The following is an 18,524-nucleotide window of genomic DNA, read 5'->3' on the forward strand; positions in this document are numbered from 1 at the left end:
CATGGATGGTCACTATGCTTAGATGAACTCTCGGCCGTTAGACCTTCGATCTTCAAACTACGATGCCATTGGCTTAATGCCACTAGCCATGGAGCCGACTTTTTGCTGATCAGTCAGATAATTGTGACACTGATGCGTACAGCAGATCCTTCCAAGAGTTACTTGACTCGGGAATTCCATGGTTGATCAAGCCTAATCTCTCGAGCTAAGCCTGATACTCCGTGTCAGACCCACCGAGGCCCACTTGAACGTTGAGGATTGAACCACTTGCATTACGTGTGTACCTTACCTAGGTACCTTGCAGGGCTATACGCGTGTTCTTGACTCCAACAGATTAAACCTACAGAGGTACGATAGTGGCCATCTAATAATAGTAAAGGTGGCGCGCAGCACCTTGGCTGTTTGTCCAATTTGGTACTGACGCCTCGGTTTCTAGGCACCTCGTCCGTCAGTGGACGACCCATCTATCGCGTACTATCATCCATCAGGTCCGCATATCCCGTCACAGTCCGTGCGAGAAAGAAGGAATCAGTTGCAGGCTCTCCTGCAGGGATATCACTCAAGATCTGCCCATAGATGTGTTTCATCCATTTCCAACGGCCTCCACGCATATCTCTTCCATAGTGATAGAATGCGCTAGGTCAATTTTGATAAAGATCCAAACCAGCACGAGCTATACTACCTAGCTTCTACAAGAGGAAATGGTTGCGTTCTGAACAAAGAAAGTGAGCGAAGCATCCATCTACAGTATAGACTTGGGGAGCGAAGTCGCTTGCATTAAAACAAGAATAGAGATCTATTTATATCAGGATTTAACAAGCTAATGCCGGTAACGAAATTACGGATGTGATCTCCACGTGGGATACGGAGTAGTGGTTGGTGATTGAGTACCCACCCCGGCGCTTAATAGCTTTTTTTGGATCAGCGAAAGTTTTCGGAAATAGCAGGGATAATCCTTTGGTCTTGAGAGGGGATTACATGGCGCTAACCACATTAGACATCGCGTAGAATCTAGGTGCATCGAGCATAATCCTGGTAGGTTCCAAAATTCGGCGGCGAATATTCCCGTCCGAGGTCAATTATTCAACGCTGAAGATGACTATAGAGACTGAGATATATAGAGAATACTTTATTTACAGCTTAGAAACCATCTTGTTGCCCTGCTTGAGGAGAACAGCGGCATCTCCGACGAGCTCATCGACGATAGCCTTGGCAGGCTTCTTCTCGTTGACAACGGCGGCAACCTTGCCCATCAGGAAGGGGCGGGCGTTGTCCAAAGTATCATCGTCGACGTCATCGGGCAAGTTCTCCATATCGTGCTCGACGGGGATGATGCCCTTAGAGGTGAGCTGCTTAATCTCCTCGTGACGGTTCTCCTCCCAGTTGACGATGTAAGGGTTCTTGCGAACACGGAGGGGACGACCCTATATCATTTGTTAGTAACAAGAACGGCTTGATACTGACACAGTCAGGGAATACGTACAGTGAAGATAATGGTACGGATGTTGTCCTCGAAGTTAGAAGTGCGGACAGCCTCCTGGTGAGCAGCGGGGGCACCGGCCTCATCAGACAGGATGAAACGGGTACCGATCCAGACAGCGGAGGCACCGAGCATCAGGGCAGCAGCAACCGAGTTGCCGTTGAAAAGACCACCAGCGGCGATGACTTGCACGGGCTGGCCGGTCAGAGGGCTCTTCTTGCCCTGGACCAGCTTGGCCACGGTGGGGATAAGGACGGTGGTGGGGACATCACCAGTGTGACCACCTCCCTCACCACCCTGGGCGCAGATGATATCAACGCCAACATCCAGGGCCTTCTGGACGTGCTTGGGGTGGCCGATCATGTTCATGCAGAGGATGCCGGCACCGTGGAGCTTTTCGACAACGGCCTTGGGGGGGAACACCGACGGCGGAGACGAAAAGGCTAGCCTTTTCCTGGATGATAATATCGACAAGCTCACCGAGCTTGCCCTTGGTGTAGTCGTAGCTATTTGCCGAAACAAAATGCGATTAGCACGTGTCAACAATGGAAAAAGTGCCGCAGCGATCGAGTGTTCTTACTTGGTCTTGCGGGCACTGCCGCCAACCTGGGGGAGGAGAAGGTCGACACCGAAGGGAGCGTTCTTGTCCTGCAGGTAGCTCTTGAGTTCGGCGATCTGTTCGCGGAGCATCTCGGGGGTGTAACCAACGCCACCGATCACACCCAGACCACCGGCGTTGGTGACAGCGGCGGCGAGCTTGGGACCCGCAGCCACGTTCATGCCTGCCAGCAGGATGGGGTGGTTGATCTTGAGCAGATCAGTGATCGGGGTGCGGATTTGCTCTGTACAGTGGTCATGGTTAACATCGGTCTTGAGGCCATGGGCCCATGTGGAGCCATCAGTTAAGTAGAAGGGAATCACATGAAAATAATGGGCAGGGTAAACATAGCGGATATAAGTCACTTACGAGATGAAGCCATTATGAATATATGTGGAGTGAAGGAGTGAAGGTGTAAAAAGAAAACCTGGGGAAGAGAAGGGATGGGGTGCAACCAACCTATAAAGCAAAGCAACCTCGGTGGTTCACAGACTTGCGATGAGCCTCGGTCCACACGATTTGACCGAGAGATTAGTCACGACGTTACCACCCCGGGGCCCGTGGAGGAAGTGCCGTAAGCGGGGTTGGAATTTGACACCTGAGGCAGACACCTCCACGTGTCTACCTAAGAGGACTCTCCTTCCAAGGTTCTACATACTGGAGGATATCATGTCATTCAAATTGGCCCTGGTCCCTGTCATACATATACTGTCACTCTACTTTATTGCCGCCATCTGTAGCCATATCACGTCGGCAACAAAGTCGTTAACTCGGATAAACTCGGATAAACGGTCAGTCCATGTGTAACCACGTGTAACACAAGGGATTTAGATCTTTCTAGGGTTTTATTATGGGGGGTGGATGGCCCTACACAATTTATCTTGTGGAAAGAAGAGGCCGGATTCACTGCTCCCGGGGATCAAATGGTCACTCTTGGCAGCCATATTTGACGCCGTTGAGTTTCAGCATCACAATATCTACAATAATATGTCATGAAGTGAGCAGGATGTATCTCCCAAGGGCACAATGGGACGTGACGTCTCCTTTCCAGAAATCCTCATATGTCCGGAGAGGATTGGAATATGGACAAATACTCATTCGAGTGGCAATCGAGTATGCCTCTTCTATGAACTGGCTGGGTTAAAAGGGGTAAAAGGCCCCTCTTGTGTAAGTGACGTGACCGTAGTAAGGTTATTTGACAGGAAGCAAAAGTCGAAAGTGGTTGTGTCCATCAACAACGATAGGCTATAGGGAGCGAAAGGTGAGAACAACCATGGCTGACCTATCTGCTATTGGGAAGGGTGAGAGAGAAGAAAGGAGGATAGTTCAGTTCTGGGGAGGGGAGAAGCAAGGCCTAGTATATGTTCAATTCAGAGCCTCAACAACAGCTTGCATTTGTATCTTACATATGTATCTTAAAACTTCGCAAGTCCCGTGAATGTTATTGAACCCAAATTCGCTGCCCGCGATTCATAGAAACGGCTACGAAGCCCCCGATAGGTTAATGACAATAGCAAGGAATTTTGTCGAGACGCTCAGGGCGAACAAGACGAACGTCAAGTCACACCTACACACCTACACCCAGAGAGCCGAGATATGTTTTCTTTTTTCAAACACATTCTTGTATTGTGCTAGTGATACTTGATAAGCTCACTGCTACATAGTAAATATTGACTTCTGCAGAAGTTTATGTACATATCCAAGAGTGTGTCAACAAACCCAAGGCAGTAATGTTCTGCAAATCATAAAGAAAAATCAAAAAATCAAAATTCCATCGGTCCTGCCGGTTTTAAGAAGGAAAGAAAAAGGATAACCTATCCCAGAGTAAGGGTGAAACCAGCGCTCAGAGCGCAAGAGTAGGTGTTCACGTCATCCGGGAGTTGGTAGGCATCCTTGCAGTTCGCATCTCCAGCGGCACAAGAAACCGACTTGCAGCTCGAGTCACTGGGCTGAACAGTGAAACCAGACTTGACAAAGTCGGAAGTCTCGTCGAGATCGATGGAGGACATGTCCCAGAACAGTTTCTCGCCATCCTGGGTGTATTCGAACTGAAGAACGCTATCCTGAGACTCGCTGGTCGAGATCTTGATGGAGATACCGCCACCGTTGGAGTTGGTGGTCCAGTCTTCGCTGTAGTCACCTCCAGTGCTGAGAGTCTTCATGCTGCCAGGGTCGGATGCGGTGGTCCACAGGTAGACGTCGGTACCCATGTTGTTGACGATCTGAAGACCGCCACTGCCAGAGTCGCGGGTCTCAACGGCGCCGGATTCTCCGGATCGAGCGGAGTGGGGGAGGGCAGCAGCGGTGGCAGCGAGAAGGCCGGTAAGGAAGACGTTGAAAGTCATGATGGAAGATTGTAAATTGAGGGAGTGAATGTGGTAAGACAAAGTAGTTCACTGGTTTACAGAGATACTAAAGTGACAGTAATTGAGGATCAACCTCGAATGAATGAATGACTTCAAGAAGAGAGTGACTTGAAGGATCAATGAATGTGTTTGAAGAAAGAAAGAAAAAGGAAGCCATATCTGCGGATGTCCATCTTTTTATTGCGCCTGGTGGAGTCGTCCGGATGAGGATGAAACTTTGTGAGAGGACCAAAAGGTGCCCAGTAGGGTGTGGATAAACTACAATTATAGATGCGGGTTCAGTCAATAAGGTTGGCTTCCGAGCGCAACCAGCCAATCAAACCATGCGGCTGAGGTTTCCACAAACGGTCTCGAACGCTTCGTCATCTTCCAAAGTTGAACACTTCGTCATCGTCTTGCGAGTGGACTTGGCGTTTTCTAGAATTTCGATTCTTGAACTTCAGATCAATCCAATCATTCAACGAGTTCGGTTCGCAAATAGAACACTTCGTTTCCAGTCCGAAACAAATCCGATAGGAAAAAAAATGGGTACCCTGACATCAGTTCTTCATGGCCCCCAGGATTATGTATCCATTCATCCGCAGCTGCCCGGCAATATAATAGAGACGCATTTTACGTCAGTTACCTGTGGCGATTTTTCACCTGGGCATTGTCCTTTTCGCCTAGAGAAATCTACAACCAAAGCAGCTGGTTATTAAAACGTTGATGATATGACTTCCGGATGTTAACTATCTACTACTGAAGAGCTCGAGTAACTTCTCCAAAAGATATGCTCTTTTATGTTCAACGCTCTGGTCTTTTGTCCAACATCGTATGTTCTATCCATTCAAGGGTCCAAATCGGTCCATATAATCCACCAACTCAGCCACCTTTGTTGCCACGATATTTTGTGGAGCTATCGTTTTGACAGTGGGCGCCAAAATGATTAGCCAGTGCTTGTTTCTCGTTAAGCCTCGTTCAATGATATTAAAAGTGCAAGGGGTTGCGGAGTACTTTGCCACCTGGGGCAAGTGGGTGTGTCGGACAATTGGGTCTAAGCTTCTCGCCTTTCCTACCTTTCCTTGGTTATCCCCCTCGTAAAATGGTGCCTATGGCGAAGTCCTACCAGACCAGGAACATTTGCTGGCTGTATTAAGGGGAACATCCGAAAGAAAATGTAAAATAAAATAAAAATGAATCTCTTCTCTTCGCATCCGTTCTTCAGAGCACTCGGTCACAGGAACCACACAAATAGAAGACACTACGTAATAACATCTGCGACATTTTTTTCAACTTCTTGCTAAGCCTCGTCTCAAATCCCCTCAACATTTGCCTGAAGGTCCTCTTGTGCAATCATCTGGCCTGTCTTGAAAGCCGTGGCAAATATCTTCTCAAATTCCTTATCGGAGAGAAGGCGCACTCCAACAAGGTCATTATCCAAAATCTTGAACTCGGCTTCGAATTTGCCACCCAAAAGCGCAGCTTTCAGCAGCGCAAGTGTTTTGAAGAGGTCCAGGCCACTCTGCTTGGTATTTTCGAGAATTGTCTCAAGCTCAGTCGCTGCGTCCACTGGATTCTCGATCCATTTGTCATCAGGCCGCGAGTACCTCTTTGCCAAATTCAAGACTTTGTTTTGAGTCAGGACAATGTCGTGGACGCTAACCAGGCGGTTTTTGGTCTCAGTAGCATTCTTCAAAGCACCAGCAACGGCTTTCCCAACACTCGACACACTAGTTGAGCTGAAAGTATGCACACCGTTGTCATAGACTGGGGCAGTTTGAGTCTGCGGATCGGTTAAAAACGGCATCGACATGACGAATTCCAAGAAGGGGCCAACAGCAAAGAGTGTGTACTCGATCTGTCCGCTCAGCGCCTTTTCTTTGAGGTACTTCTGGATGTCTATCCATAAAGCGTTTAGTGGAAGTGTCTCAGCTCCAGGTCTGGTGGTAAGCGCCCCAAAGTCGGAAGGGATGAAGCGTCTAACGCCAGCCTGGATGCTGGCATCGATGACCGTCTTCTGTACGCTAATACCAGATGTTCCGACAGTAGATACAACAGCATCCTGGCCCCGGAGAACAGCTACAAGACTGTTGATAGATGAATAATCGACTTGCACAGTCTTGGTGCTGGAAGGCGGTTCATCCATAGAGCGAGCTGCGCGACTCAACACTGTGACTTGAAAGCCAGTATTCACGAGCTGCTCCAAGATTGCAGATCCCAGCCATCCTTTCTGTTGACCGCGTATCAGTATAACAAACGAAGATATTTCGTAGCAGGAAACTAACCCCTAAGAGTGCGACATTCCGGATAGGCTCCATACTAGATGGACGTGATGCTTCAAGCGAATTTTATATGGGGTGACACAAGGAAGAGAAATATATTTCCAATGCGATAACAATATCGAAGACAGTCTCGCCATCTTTCTTAGCTAGAAATGTGACAGAATATATAGTCCTGTGTAGGATCATCGGCGGTGTCTATATTGGGCAACTCATTCATGAAATAGCAAATAATCAGACCCCACTGTACACTCTATTCCCATTCAGACAAGTCAATCGTAGTATAGTGCAAGGCTATCCCACTTCCATGGCTGTCTCGGAGATCAGCGGGAAGGCAACAGCAAGGTTCGCACCATTCCCATTTAGGTAAGTCAGTCGTGGATTAGCGTTATAAGCTTAGCCAATCAGGAGCCGTTTGTTCTTACTCCACCCTCGCCTGGACACTCAAGATCAACTCAAGACTCGCAATATATCTGACCGTCTCTCTAATGTCTCGAGCCGCATAAAAGATACACCGTCGGTCATTTTCGTATCTGTCAACTGACCAGTTTTTGGTGCCCAAGAGGCAGTGCTGGTACCGTCGCAACGTTCTTTACTGGATCATTTTTGGAACCTCATTCTGCCACCATCCATGGCGTCTGCCAGAGCTAGCCCGGCTTGTGGGAACTGTAGATCTAGGAGAATCAAGGTTTGCTCACCACTTCCAAAACACTCTCATCAGCTTTGTTCGCCACGCTAACCTCTCCATAGTGCAACCTCCTCCGACCAAGATGCAGCCAGTGCGCCCGAGCTGGTCTAGACTGTACTGGTTATAGGTCTCAGTCAGATCTGCTTTTTCGCGATCAGACCAAATCGACAGTTCGAAGGTTGCATGCTTCAAGTACTAGGCGGACCATGGTTAACAAGCATACCACGTGTTGGAGCCCAGTCGTAACCAAATCCACACTTAACGTCGAAGAACTTGCACAAAAAGTATTTTCTGACAACTTTGCGATTTTGGGTGGAGAATGCAAGAAGTGGATGGACTCCGGTGCGGAGCACCCATCTTCCGTCACTGTCAGCCTCACCTCTGTTGGCCTCGCTGCACTCGCTGTTGTCCACAAAGATCCCGATATGATGGATCTGGCGCGCAGAAAATACAACCTTGCTATAAAGATCCTCACTAAAGCAACCATTGGCCATCAGAGCGGTGGGATTGAACAATCTGTAGCTGGAAGTTTCATTTTGTCTATCTTCGAGGTTCTGTGTTCTGAAATCCTACTAATACAACTTTACCCATCGGACTGACGGATGGTTGGTGTTGCAGATGATAACATGTGATAGACACTCCTCTTCATATGCCTGGCAAAAGCATGTTCACGGCGCTGCTGCATTCTTGGGCTATTTGTGTTCTACAAACGGTCTACCAGTCTCACCGGTGAAAGAAATTATAGAGATATGTTACACCACAGTACGTTGGTATGCCATTAGAGCAAGGAATGTACTAACTACTCGTACTGTCAAGACACTGGCGTGTCTTATCAGTGGCAAGACGGTTCCGCACTTCTTACTGGAATTACCAGGTCGCTTTGGAGCGTCATCGAATACCTCACAAGCCGACGAGGATCCCTTGTTGTCAGCAATGAGACTCTTTGCTATTCTGAGTACCTTGGTGAATATTCGTGTGTTGGCCAACCAGAGCTTTTTCCCACCTGGCCAGCTAGTTGAAATCGCTATAAAAAGTGATCAAACCCTCCGAAACTGGGCAGCTTCATTGCCTGCGTCGTGGGCGTATCAGGAGCTTCCTAAAGGGCCACAATACATTTACCAGGACGTTTGGTATGCTCGAATGTGGAACTACTATCGCCTAGCCCGCATTCTAGCCAACCGGTTAATCATCGACAATTGCGACATCATGGTCCCCGCAATGCTCCCAGACGGTATTTTCAAATTACAACATGCCCGGTCATATGCTGCTATTCCGCTCCTGTCGCAGGAGATCTACAGCAGCTTCCCTTTCATGTTCAAATTGGAACAAGTGCCTGCTACCTCTCTACCACTATCGGCAGCCCTTTTCTTCACAACCACTCTATTGCAATCACTGCTGGGACTTACAGATAGAGATACTCTCATCCAAGACTGGTCATCTCCAGCATTTGAGATCCTAGGAGAAGAAAGTTTTACTTTTACGAAGGGTATCGTGATGCAGAATCTTCGCTAGGCGAACCCTTTTAAGCAACTTTTTCGAAAAAGATTTTGAATACCACGCCTGATCGGTGCTAGCAGCAAAGTAATAGAATGAAAGTGAACAATGATTGCAAATCTGATTGCAAATCCAGGTTTCGTGTGACAAAAGCGACATGCCATGCTGAGTTTGGGATATCCATGGATCTTATTGCGGCATCCGTAAAATACCCACAATGTGAGAGTTCTACAAGCCTGAGCCCCAGAGCGAATGCCCAAATAGGATTTAATAGGCCGGGAAACAAGAAAATGTGTCCCGTGTGGTAGGTCTGGCACTACCATAAGCGAGTGCTCTTCGGACGACTGCAATGACAGCAGTTAGTATTAGACCGGAGGCGAGGACTCGGCGAGATACCGAAGGATTCCCGTCTTTACTTGAGTGAATTCTGGCGGGTTATAATAACAGCATCCATGAATTGCCTAGCCGGGCCATTTTCTAAGATAAATGGAGACGGGTCCTTGAGAAAGGCCGGTATCAGCTGGATTTGCGGTACCCGGTAGTGGGTCAGCGAATGCATTATGTTATTGACCACTTAGTCGCTGATTATAGCAATTATAGCATATAACTAGCACTTGGTATTCCAAATTCGACTTCAAATATTGAAGTACTAAAGTGACCGCCTTCAGCGATCCGGGTAGAGTCCTGCGGCCTCAGCCTTGGAGGACCATACAACAAGTGGGTCCATAAACTACATACAGTTGGCATCCCGATCTACGTCGTAGTGATTGAGAGCTGATCGAAGAGGCGCAGATGATAGACTACGCATTGCTATCTGTGAGCACTATTCGGTCCACGGGTTATTAGCAGGATCGCGAGCGACATGCGGCTTGTATTGTCTATTTCATCAGTTATCTAAAGGGCGAAGAAAACAAATGTTAACGAAATTTTGTGGTTTAGCCACCCGGCCATGAAAAGACATATACCAGTCTTAGAACCAGCCGTGAGCATGAATTTTCGGTCTTTAATGTACAATGCTTCGACACCGTAGGGCGCGGTATTAAAAGCGAGGGGGAAAGTAGGAACAAAACGGGAGCCTCTGTGCTATGTCGTTTAGGAACAATGATATCAACCGAACGCCTGAGGAGAGAGAGTATCGATGCGAAGATGTTGTTATGAAGACAAAGGTAGAAGGGAGGATGTGTTGATGGTGATCGAAGGAAGATATGAACCGAGGAGGGAATTCAAGCGTGGGCCTTCTGCTCCGACGCAGGAGGGGAGGAAGCTAATAATGTCCATGGTTAGCAGACACATCCAATTGTATACTCGGAAGATCAAAAATTCAACATACCTCGAGCTTTGTGTTATCGGCCATCATGCGCTGGAAACCAATACCGACACCCTCGATGACAGCGAGGAAGACGGCACACATAATAGCGGAGTTTCGGGCGGCCTTATAACCACCACGGATAGCAAGGGAGCCACCAGTAAAGAAACCAGCAATGATAGCGTTATAGGGATCTTCCTTCTTGCGGATACCCTTAATTGAACAGTCATAAATACTGAAAAGACCTCCCCAACATCCGAAGTTACCGCCGAGAACGGGGGCGCGGGCTTTGATTGCTGTGAGGGCACCTATCCGGCGCTCACCGTACGGGCTGTTGCGGAATCCCTTAACACCATGCCAGACAGCACCTCCAATAGCACCCATAGCGAAGGCACCGCCAAAGTCGCTCAGGGCAACCCAGGGACAGGGATCGCGCGTGTGATCCATAATGTGCGAATAGGGTCGACAGGAGGATAATTGGGAAGAAAAGGTGGATCACTGGGAAGAGATTAGTCGTGAAAGGCGCGAGAGTGATAAAGGTCGAGGATGTATTAACGGCAATAAACCCAGCGGTGACACGAGATAAGGTGATGGCTCAAGAAATTCTAGATAGGGTACACGTGATCTTGAAAAGATGTCGCTGGAAGGTTTGCAATGTTTGCATATAATTGATGCCTAGGGTGTAAACTGTACCTTTTTGCCCTAGGTCATGTGACGGCCTTCTGCGATATGGTGGTTCGACTTGGCGCGTCTTTTCAAACATTCACCCGTCGTGGTAATGGAGAGCAAGGATCCCCTAATCCTGGCTATGGGCTGCGGAGCTAGGGGAGCGGAGTCCGTCGGTCCTGCTACCGATGATTGGACCTGAATCTATGGCGCATCTGGAGGATCCTAAGCGTTACTGCCGAATCCTTGTATGTGTGGGTGGCTTTGTGGAGTAGATTGCAATTTAGAACGAGTCCTTACATGTCGAGCCATATTCAGCAAACAATTTACACTCCAATTCTCGGAGTGGGCTTTATTCGGTGGGTTCGCGTTGCGGGCAGTTGACTCGGCCCCACATTATGTTACTTTATCTGGATGTCGCCGGGACCAGGGTACTTGCCGCGAGCCCTTTATTTGCTGATTTCTCGGATGGCACAATTAAGTGCATGATAGTGTGATATGAGTCATGATGAGTGGCCGGTGATGGCTGCTTTTAATTGGTCCAACATACCAAGAGATGGCATTGGAATCAATACTTCATCTTGACCACCCGCTTGTTGCAATGCCTCTGGCAAGCGGTTGTCGACAAACCCACTTCCGAAGGTGAAATCAGCATGTCAGGAAAATGCGGGTCTCTTCTCCCGGGACGCTCCGTCTGGAGTTAAAGGACGATGAAAAAGAGGTCCTTAGGCGACAAATCGACATTCCAGAGTCGCAGATGAGCCGCTTGGCTCTTTTGTATACATGCACAACACCCTATGAATTACTTCTTCTGGTTATCAGCTCAATTGCAGCCATCATTGGGGGTGCCCTTCAACCTGTGTCCTTTGTGAGCTGCTCTCCGCCGGTATTCTACCCCCCAAGCTGATATCCCTCATATAGCTCCTTTTGGGAGGCTTGGCTCAAGCATTCAAAGAGTTCTTCATTGGAACGTCTTCAGGATCGCACCTTTCATCCCTGGTCGCGAAATTCGCCCTTTACTATGTCTATATCGCCATCGGACAATTTGTTTCGGTCTACATCTCGACAGCCGGATTCATGGTTGGAGGAGAAAAGATCACCCAAAGACTTCGAGAGAAATACCTCGCCGCTATCCTTCGCCAAAACATCGCATTCTTCGATGTCCTAGGAGCTGGAGAGATCACAACCAGAATCACCTCGGACATGAATCTGATCCAAGATTCGTTGACCGGCAAGCTATCTCTGACTTTGTACTCCTGTTCCAACTTCGGGGCAGCGCTCATCATCAGTTTCGTGAAAAGTTGGCGTATGGCGCTTATTCTGATATCGGCCTATGTCGCAGAAACTGGATCAATGAGTTTCTTCTCTTCATTCATGGTCAAGTATACCCACAAGTCACTGGCGGCATATGCAGACGGATCGACAGCTGCGGAGGAAGCCATCAGTTCAATCAGGCACGTAACTGCGTTCGGGATTCAAGACAAATTGGCCGATCGGTACCAAAAGTTTCTCACCCAGGCCGAGAAATATGGTCTTAGAAGTCGCATTGCTCTTGCGGCCATGATGGCCGTCATGAATGGTGTCATCTTCTGGACCTATGGACTGACATTTTGGCAAGGATCTTGTTATCTGGTTGTTGGAGACGTGGAGCTGGGGGCGCTGATCACCATCCTCCTTGCTACCTTGACCGGAGCGTTCACATTCGGTAACATAGCACCCAACTTCCAAGCGTTTTCAACCGGTATAGCAGCCACAGGAAAGATTCTTGCAACAGTATCTAGGGAATCACCACTGGATCCATCCTCCACCGCAGGAAGAAGACTGGAAGCTGTGTCCGGGACGATTGAGCTCAAGAGCATTCGCTATGTTTACCCCTCGAGACCGGATGTCCTCACTTTAGATGATGTGAATCTTCGATTTCCAGCTGGCAAGACGACGGCCATTGTCGGTGCCTCTGGTTGTGGGAAAAGTACGTTAGCAGGCTTGATTGAAAGATTTTATGAACCACTAAACGGCGAAATTTGTGAGAGGTCTTTCCTGTGCGCGACGAACCGTGCTAATATTGACACAATAGTACTCGATGGCCACGATATCGCGTCTCTTAATTTGCAGTGGTATCGCCAACAAATAGCAATCGTGACACAGCAGCCCACACTCTTCGCCACAACTGTATTCCAAAATATCAGATTTGGTCTGGTCGGCACCGAGCACGAAAATTCCCCTCCTGATGTGATAGAAAGCCTTATCTTCAATGCCGCCAAGAAGGCGAACTGCTTTGATTTCATCTCCGACTTGCCGAAGGGCTTCCACACCAGTGTCGGAGAAAGGGGCTCCTTGCTTTCGGGGGGACAAAAGCAACGAGTCGCCATCGCACGGGCTATTATTAGCAATCCAAAAGTCTTGCTACTGGATGAGGCTACTTCGGCTCTCGATGCCCAGGCCGAGAGGCTGGTACAGGCGGCGCTCGATGTTGCTGCTAAAGGTCGGACAACGATCACAATCAGTCATCGGTATGCGTTTTTCGTTTAATATTGGCGACACACGCTGATCACTTTTCAGACTATCTACTATCAAGGCGGCAGAAAACATTGTTGTTATGTCTCACGGGGGTGTTGTTGAGCAAGGAACCCACAGCGACCTACTTGAGAAACGATCAGTGTATTACGAGTTGGTGGAGAAGCAGCGCATGTCCACGGAGAGAGATGATGGCCCCAGTGAAGAAAAGTCCACGTTCGATGTAGATGCGGAACTCCCCGGTTCGAAAGATGAGGGAAATGAGTCCAACAAGCACGCGTACCAAATTGACCAGGACCCAGTTTCTGAAGGCCAGGAGGGAGATTCAGACGGCAAGGCTGACGGCAGATACTCCTTATGGGAGTTGATCAAGTTCGTCGCCAACTTCAACAAACAAGAAACATTCACAATGCTTTGGGGCCTGTTCTTTTCGGTCATTACAGGCGCAGGAAACCCCACGTAAGACTCCTCATCATGCGGTGTGCGGAGTATTGATGCTGACTAGTATCCCACCAGGCAGGCTGTATTCTACGGCAAAGCTATCGCGGCATTATCCCTGCCTCCGAATATGTATGGACAGCTCCGCCATGATGTCAACTTCTGGAGCTTGATGTATCTGATGCTGGGAGGTACTGCATTTCTGGGGTGGGGAGCATCAGGTCTTTGTTTTGCCTACTGCTCCGAGCGCTTGATTCACCGTGCCAGAGATTCTTCCTTCCGCGCAATTCTCCATCAGGATATCTTCATGTTCGACAAACCTGTTTTCTCGGCCGGTTCGCTTACAGCGGCATTATCCACGGATGCTACCAACCTTGCTGGGATGAGTGGAGTCACACTGGGCTCTATATTCATTGTCTCGACGACATTGGTTGCTGGAGTGGCTTTGTCGATTGCTATAGGTTGGAAGCTGGGACTCGTCTGTACCGCAACTATTCCCATCGTTCTTACTTGTGGTCTCGTCCGACTGAAACTCCTTGGGGAAATTGCTCAACAGTCAAAGGCTGCATATGCCGCCTCAGCAACCTATGCTTGTGAGGCAAGCTCTGCTATCAAGACGGTTGCATCGCTAAATCTCGAGACCCATGTGCAAAAGGAGTACCACACCATACTGGAAACGCAACGAAAAAAGTCAGTCATTGTAACGCTAAAGTTATCCATGTTTTATGCGGCTTCCCAGTCGGCCAACTTTCTCTGCATCGCGCTAGCCTTTTGGTATGGAGGAAGTCTGGTCATCCACGAAGGCTATTCAATGGTGCAGTTCTTTATTGCTTACGCTGCGGTTATCGCCGGCGCATTCAGCGCCGGAGCGATTTTCTCCTTTGCGCCAGATATGAGCAAATCCCGTCAAGCAGCCCAAGATATCAAAACGCTGCTAAGTCGACCTGTCACCATTGACGCCCATCAAGAGACTGGTGAGCAGTTACCGAAAATGGATGGCAGCTTAGAGATACGAAATCTCTATTTCCGATACCCTAACCGACCGGAGAGAGTGGTTCTGAATGGCATCAGCTTAAGTGTACAAACGGGACAATATATAGGTCTTGTCGGGGCAAGTGGATGTGGGAAGAGCACCATCATTTCTTTATTGGAGCGGTTCTTCGATCCAGAAGCCGGAGAAATCTTGGTTGATGGAAAAGACATTTCAAAGTTGAATGTCAAGAGCTACAGGAGCCATCTTGCTCTAGTTAGTCAAGAGCCGACACTATACCACGGAACAATTAGGGAGAATATCATCATCGGGACCGACGACGATAATCTTTCCGAGGAGAGAGTCATCCAAGCATGCAAGGACGCCAACATCTACGACTTCATCGTCTCCCTACCGTAAGCCACCTCTTCCCTTACAGCCTTTTCTTGTCTGTTGGATTCGAACGAAGGCATACTAACGTTCCGCTTAGTGATGGTTTCTCGACGGTTATAGGCGCGAGAGGCAGCATGCTCTCTGGCGGGCAGCAACAGCGGATAGCTATAGCGCGAGCGCTTCTCCGTGATCCACGCATACTCCTCCTGGACGAGGCCACTTCCGCGCTCGACTCGGAGTCGGAAAAGGTCGTCCAGGATGCACTGAATGCCGCAGCTCAAGGCCGAACGACAGTCGCTGTTGCGCATCGCATAAGTACGGTACAGAAGGCCGATTGTATTTATGGTGAGAACAGGTCTCAATTCTATTTGATAACTGGACTAACCGGTCCAAGTGCTGCACGAAGGCAATGTTGTGGAACAGGGGACGCACCAGGAGTTAATGGGGCTGGGGGGAATATACTTCGAATTGGTCAAGCTACAGAGCTTGGAGAACATTTGAGACCAGAAAACGTAGACTACGATTTAATATATAAGAATATTCGTACACGTGCAGAGGAAGTCGGAAATAAGACAATTCCAAAACGAAACTGCTATCGAGCATAGCCAGATATCGTGAAATATCTACACCGTCGCAGCTGCAGTCAACGGATTTCACCGTCCATCATAATTCTTCCGTCCAGTCAACACAGAACTATGGCTTTGATCCACGTGCCGTACTAATTGAATACACTCAGAGTGGACCTTGAAAATGGTCTATGAATGCCGACCTTTGCAAAACCACCAAATGGTAGTAGTCGCATCAGCTAAACAAGACCATACTATCTATGCTGTACTAATAATACCAATTTGCGAACGGTGGGCCCCTCCCCGATTATATTATCCAGCTGTCCTCCTCAGAGTCATCCTCCCAATCATCCCCCGATTCACCTTCAAGGTCCAGAATATCATCTTGTTGAAAATACCGGTAAACCCGGGTGGTCTGGTTCGTGTCGGTGATTAACAACTTCATCCTTGGCTTCGACGAAGTCTGATTTGCCCGTATGACCCAGGTTTGCAGACAATGGACCAACCTCTCCAGATCACCCACCGCTTCGTCCGTCTCATACGATGAGATATTGTCAATAATGCAGATAATCGTGATTCCCCTCTTAACCTGGGCGATGAGCATCTCGAAGAGCCTGCACAGTTTCTTCAATGAAAACTCCTCGATCCGTGATAATGCATGTTTCGTGATTTGCGATAGATCAAATTGGACTCGATGGGTGTCGTAGGAGAGAAGCTGACCGATTAAGCTGGCGATTAACCCCGTGGCACCAGCCCGGCGACCGATTTCCGCGCGACTGGCCGTGTGGAGCGAGCAAAAGTGAGTGAGAATCAGTACTTTGGGATCGGGAGCGGACTCGTAAGCGATCCTTGCGCAGAGGTGTGTCAAAGCCGACGTGCCATCTTCAGAGTCGAAGTGACCTTGAACGAGTAGGGAGGCGTTTTTCCCCTCGGTCTTGTTGATCCAGTTTTGAAACTGGGTGGATCTCGTAATGAAGGGAAGTTTTTGGGATTCGCGCTTGTCGAACCTGCTTGGGTGAACGTTTGTGCCCCGGTCGCTGGCAACCTTGGTTTCGTCGAATGCGAGGAGGTGCAAAAGGCCTTCGGTGGTGATCAGGGGCTCCTCGGGCTTGGGGAAAGATTGATGTCGGCGATGAGTCCGTTGGGGAACATTTAAATGATCATTAGATTGAGAATTGACACATAGGGTGAGCAAATCTCTTAGATCTGGTAGGTCGGTTATGGATGGACTCCGCGAAGGCTGGAGCCCTGGGGAAGAGTTTGCACTGATGGAGTTTTGAAGTTGGACGCCGGCGAGAGACAATCGAGGGGACGCTAGTTTTCATTTTCCACGTTCAGATTTCATAAAACTTGTAAAGAAGTTTGACAGTTGCATAATACTGACCATCCATACTGTCGGACAGAAGTTCGCCTTTGCTATCGAGAGATGGGTGTCCAGAATAGAGCACGTATAGATTGACATAAATGTCCGTGCGACTACCTTCTATGTGAGAACTCTGCTTGATGCCTTGAATATCTTCGCTAATATTCTGTATAGTTTGATGGTTCGTGAGCTCTGCCTCTCGAGAAAGAGAGGTGGCGCGCTCCCTGAGGTCGGAAATCGTCTGTCGTAGAGAGTCTTTCGAATTCAGCCCCTTGAAGACCGTCGAAATAAAATGCTCTATGCAAAGATTGAAAAAAAAAGAAAATTAGAGACGCGACCTTCCTAGAGAAGAGCAAATATGTGTACTTACTAGACTTTGATTCGAGACAGTAATAAACAATTTCCCGCAGCACAATAAGAACGTGGTTACATAGGTCAGCCATCTTTTCCAGCATATTAATACTCAACCTAGGAACTCTGTACGCATCCAGGTAGAACCGGGCTTCGTACAATATCTCGGGTATGTCCGACAGTGCCACAAAAACTAAGCTATCCAGCTTGTGAGTTTCATCAAGGGCCTAAATGGCGTCAGTCGGAGCTTGGAAGTTGAGAATCAATTCAGTTTGGAATGTTCCTGTCGCCATACCGATAACAATAGCTTGAGTCCTCCTGTACAATCCTCGGGCGCTTAGCATCGATCGTGTCGAATATGATAGGTGCATACGTACCGCATATAGTAGACCCATAATCCCCAGCAGGAAGCAGGTCTAACCACCCCTTCAGCGACTCCGTATATCTCACGAATTTGGAAAGCGCTTTGCCAATCGGTCCACCTCCATGACGGGTCTTGTAGTAGTTCTGGGCATTTTGCAGCTCCTTCATCACATCCGACCAGTGTACTTTCTGGCCTGATGGCATAGGCTGGCTGACTTGGAATTGGCCAGGTTTGCACAATTTCAGGCGGAAAGCCTCTAGTGCCTCATTTAAGGCCTGAACATTGTTGGTCGTACTTTTGAAAGACTCCTCACTAACAACAGAATCCTCGATAATAAGTGATAGGTTCCGGGATTTTCGGCATATGATGAGCGGAAGGTGAATACACACACATTCGTTGCTTACACTCTAGCTCATCCTGAGCTGCGTCCTTCTCGGGAAGGAAGGAGTTGATGCGATGAACAAATTTGATTTTTTTCTTCGTCTTCGGCAGTGGTTTGGTGATTCTCAATGAAGCTCGCGGGGATATTTGTTGAATGACGAACTGGGAACTTGGTTACGGGTTGTTTTGCCATCCTGTTCGTGGCCTATGTTGCCTGAAGAAAACGCAAAGATGATCTTACTACTTAGCTGATGGAGTGACCAAACCCTCCTATGACCCTGCCAGCTCAAGAATCAGGTCAACTCCGACCACTAAGCGGAAGAATGGT

The 18,524-nt window shown here is 48.5% G+C and overlaps 7 protein-coding genes across 7 annotated transcripts; 2 read left to right on the forward strand and 5 right to left on the reverse strand.

Moving 5' to 3' along the window:
• Positions 1 to 1,133: 1,133 nt before the first annotated feature.
• Positions 1,134 to 2,460, reverse strand: N7519_009920 (nitronate monooxygenase; the record flags this gene model as incomplete). The annotated part of the gene is made up of 5 exons (XM_057296693.1): positions 1,134 to 1,424; positions 1,484 to 1,888; positions 1,953 to 1,986; positions 2,061 to 2,322; positions 2,448 to 2,460. 5 exons carry the CDS (start codon positions 2,458 to 2,460, stop codon positions 1,134 to 1,136), a joined length of 1,005 nt encoding a protein of 334 aa, XP_057144575.1.
• Positions 2,461 to 3,892: 1,432 nt separating this feature from the next.
• Positions 3,893 to 4,423, reverse strand: N7519_009921 (uncharacterized protein; the record flags this gene model as incomplete). Its single annotated transcript, XM_057296694.1, has 1 exon — positions 3,893 to 4,423. The coding sequence occupies one exon, from the start codon at positions 4,421 to 4,423 to the stop codon at positions 3,893 to 3,895; it is 531 nt and encodes a 176-aa protein (XP_057144576.1).
• Positions 4,424 to 5,735: 1,312 nt separating this feature from the next.
• N7519_009922 (uncharacterized protein) lies at positions 5,736 to 6,741 on the reverse strand (the record flags this gene model as incomplete). Its single annotated transcript, XM_057296695.1, has 2 exons — positions 5,736 to 6,653; positions 6,709 to 6,741. The coding sequence occupies 2 exons, from the start codon at positions 6,739 to 6,741 to the stop codon at positions 5,736 to 5,738; spliced, it is 951 nt and encodes a 316-aa protein (XP_057144577.1).
• A 711-nt stretch (positions 6,742 to 7,452) lies between these two features.
• N7519_009923 (Zn(II)2Cys6 transcription factor domain-containing protein) lies at positions 7,453 to 8,902 on the forward strand (the record flags this gene model as incomplete). Its single annotated transcript, XM_057296696.1, has 3 exons — positions 7,453 to 7,941; positions 8,009 to 8,152; positions 8,207 to 8,902. Coding segments are annotated over 3 exons (1,329 nt in total), but the record flags the coding sequence as incomplete, so codon positions are not given.
• Positions 8,903 to 10,107: 1,205 nt separating this feature from the next.
• N7519_009924 (uncharacterized protein) lies at positions 10,108 to 10,637 on the reverse strand (the record flags this gene model as incomplete). The annotated part of the gene is made up of 2 exons (XM_057296697.1): positions 10,108 to 10,122; positions 10,215 to 10,637. 2 exons carry the CDS (start codon positions 10,635 to 10,637, stop codon positions 10,108 to 10,110), a joined length of 438 nt encoding a protein of 145 aa, XP_057144579.1.
• An 883-nt stretch (positions 10,638 to 11,520) lies between these two features.
• N7519_009925 (ABC transporter B family protein) lies at positions 11,521 to 15,672 on the forward strand (the record flags this gene model as incomplete). Its single annotated transcript, XM_057296698.1, has 7 exons — positions 11,521 to 11,724; positions 11,778 to 12,825; positions 12,931 to 13,366; positions 13,416 to 13,829; positions 13,887 to 15,194; positions 15,269 to 15,516; positions 15,566 to 15,672. 7 exons carry the CDS (start codon positions 11,521 to 11,523, stop codon positions 15,670 to 15,672), a joined length of 3,765 nt encoding a protein of 1,254 aa, XP_057144580.1.
• A 372-nt stretch (positions 15,673 to 16,044) lies between these two features.
• N7519_009926 (uncharacterized protein) lies at positions 16,045 to 18,126 on the reverse strand (the record flags this gene model as incomplete). The annotated part of the gene is made up of 5 exons (XM_057296699.1): positions 16,045 to 17,051; positions 17,122 to 17,397; positions 17,471 to 17,678; positions 17,747 to 17,769; positions 17,829 to 18,126. Coding segments are annotated over 5 exons (1,812 nt in total), but the record flags the coding sequence as incomplete, so codon positions are not given.
• Positions 18,127 to 18,524: the final 398 nt, after the last annotated feature.

Source organism: Penicillium mononematosum (genome assembly GCF_028829835.1).
Source record: "Penicillium mononematosum strain IBT 11891 chromosome Unknown utg000005l:1.0-9366267.0:1.0-9372171.0, whole genome shotgun sequence".
NCBI classification, from domain to species: Eukaryota; Fungi; Ascomycota; class Eurotiomycetes; order Eurotiales; family Aspergillaceae; genus Penicillium; species Penicillium mononematosum.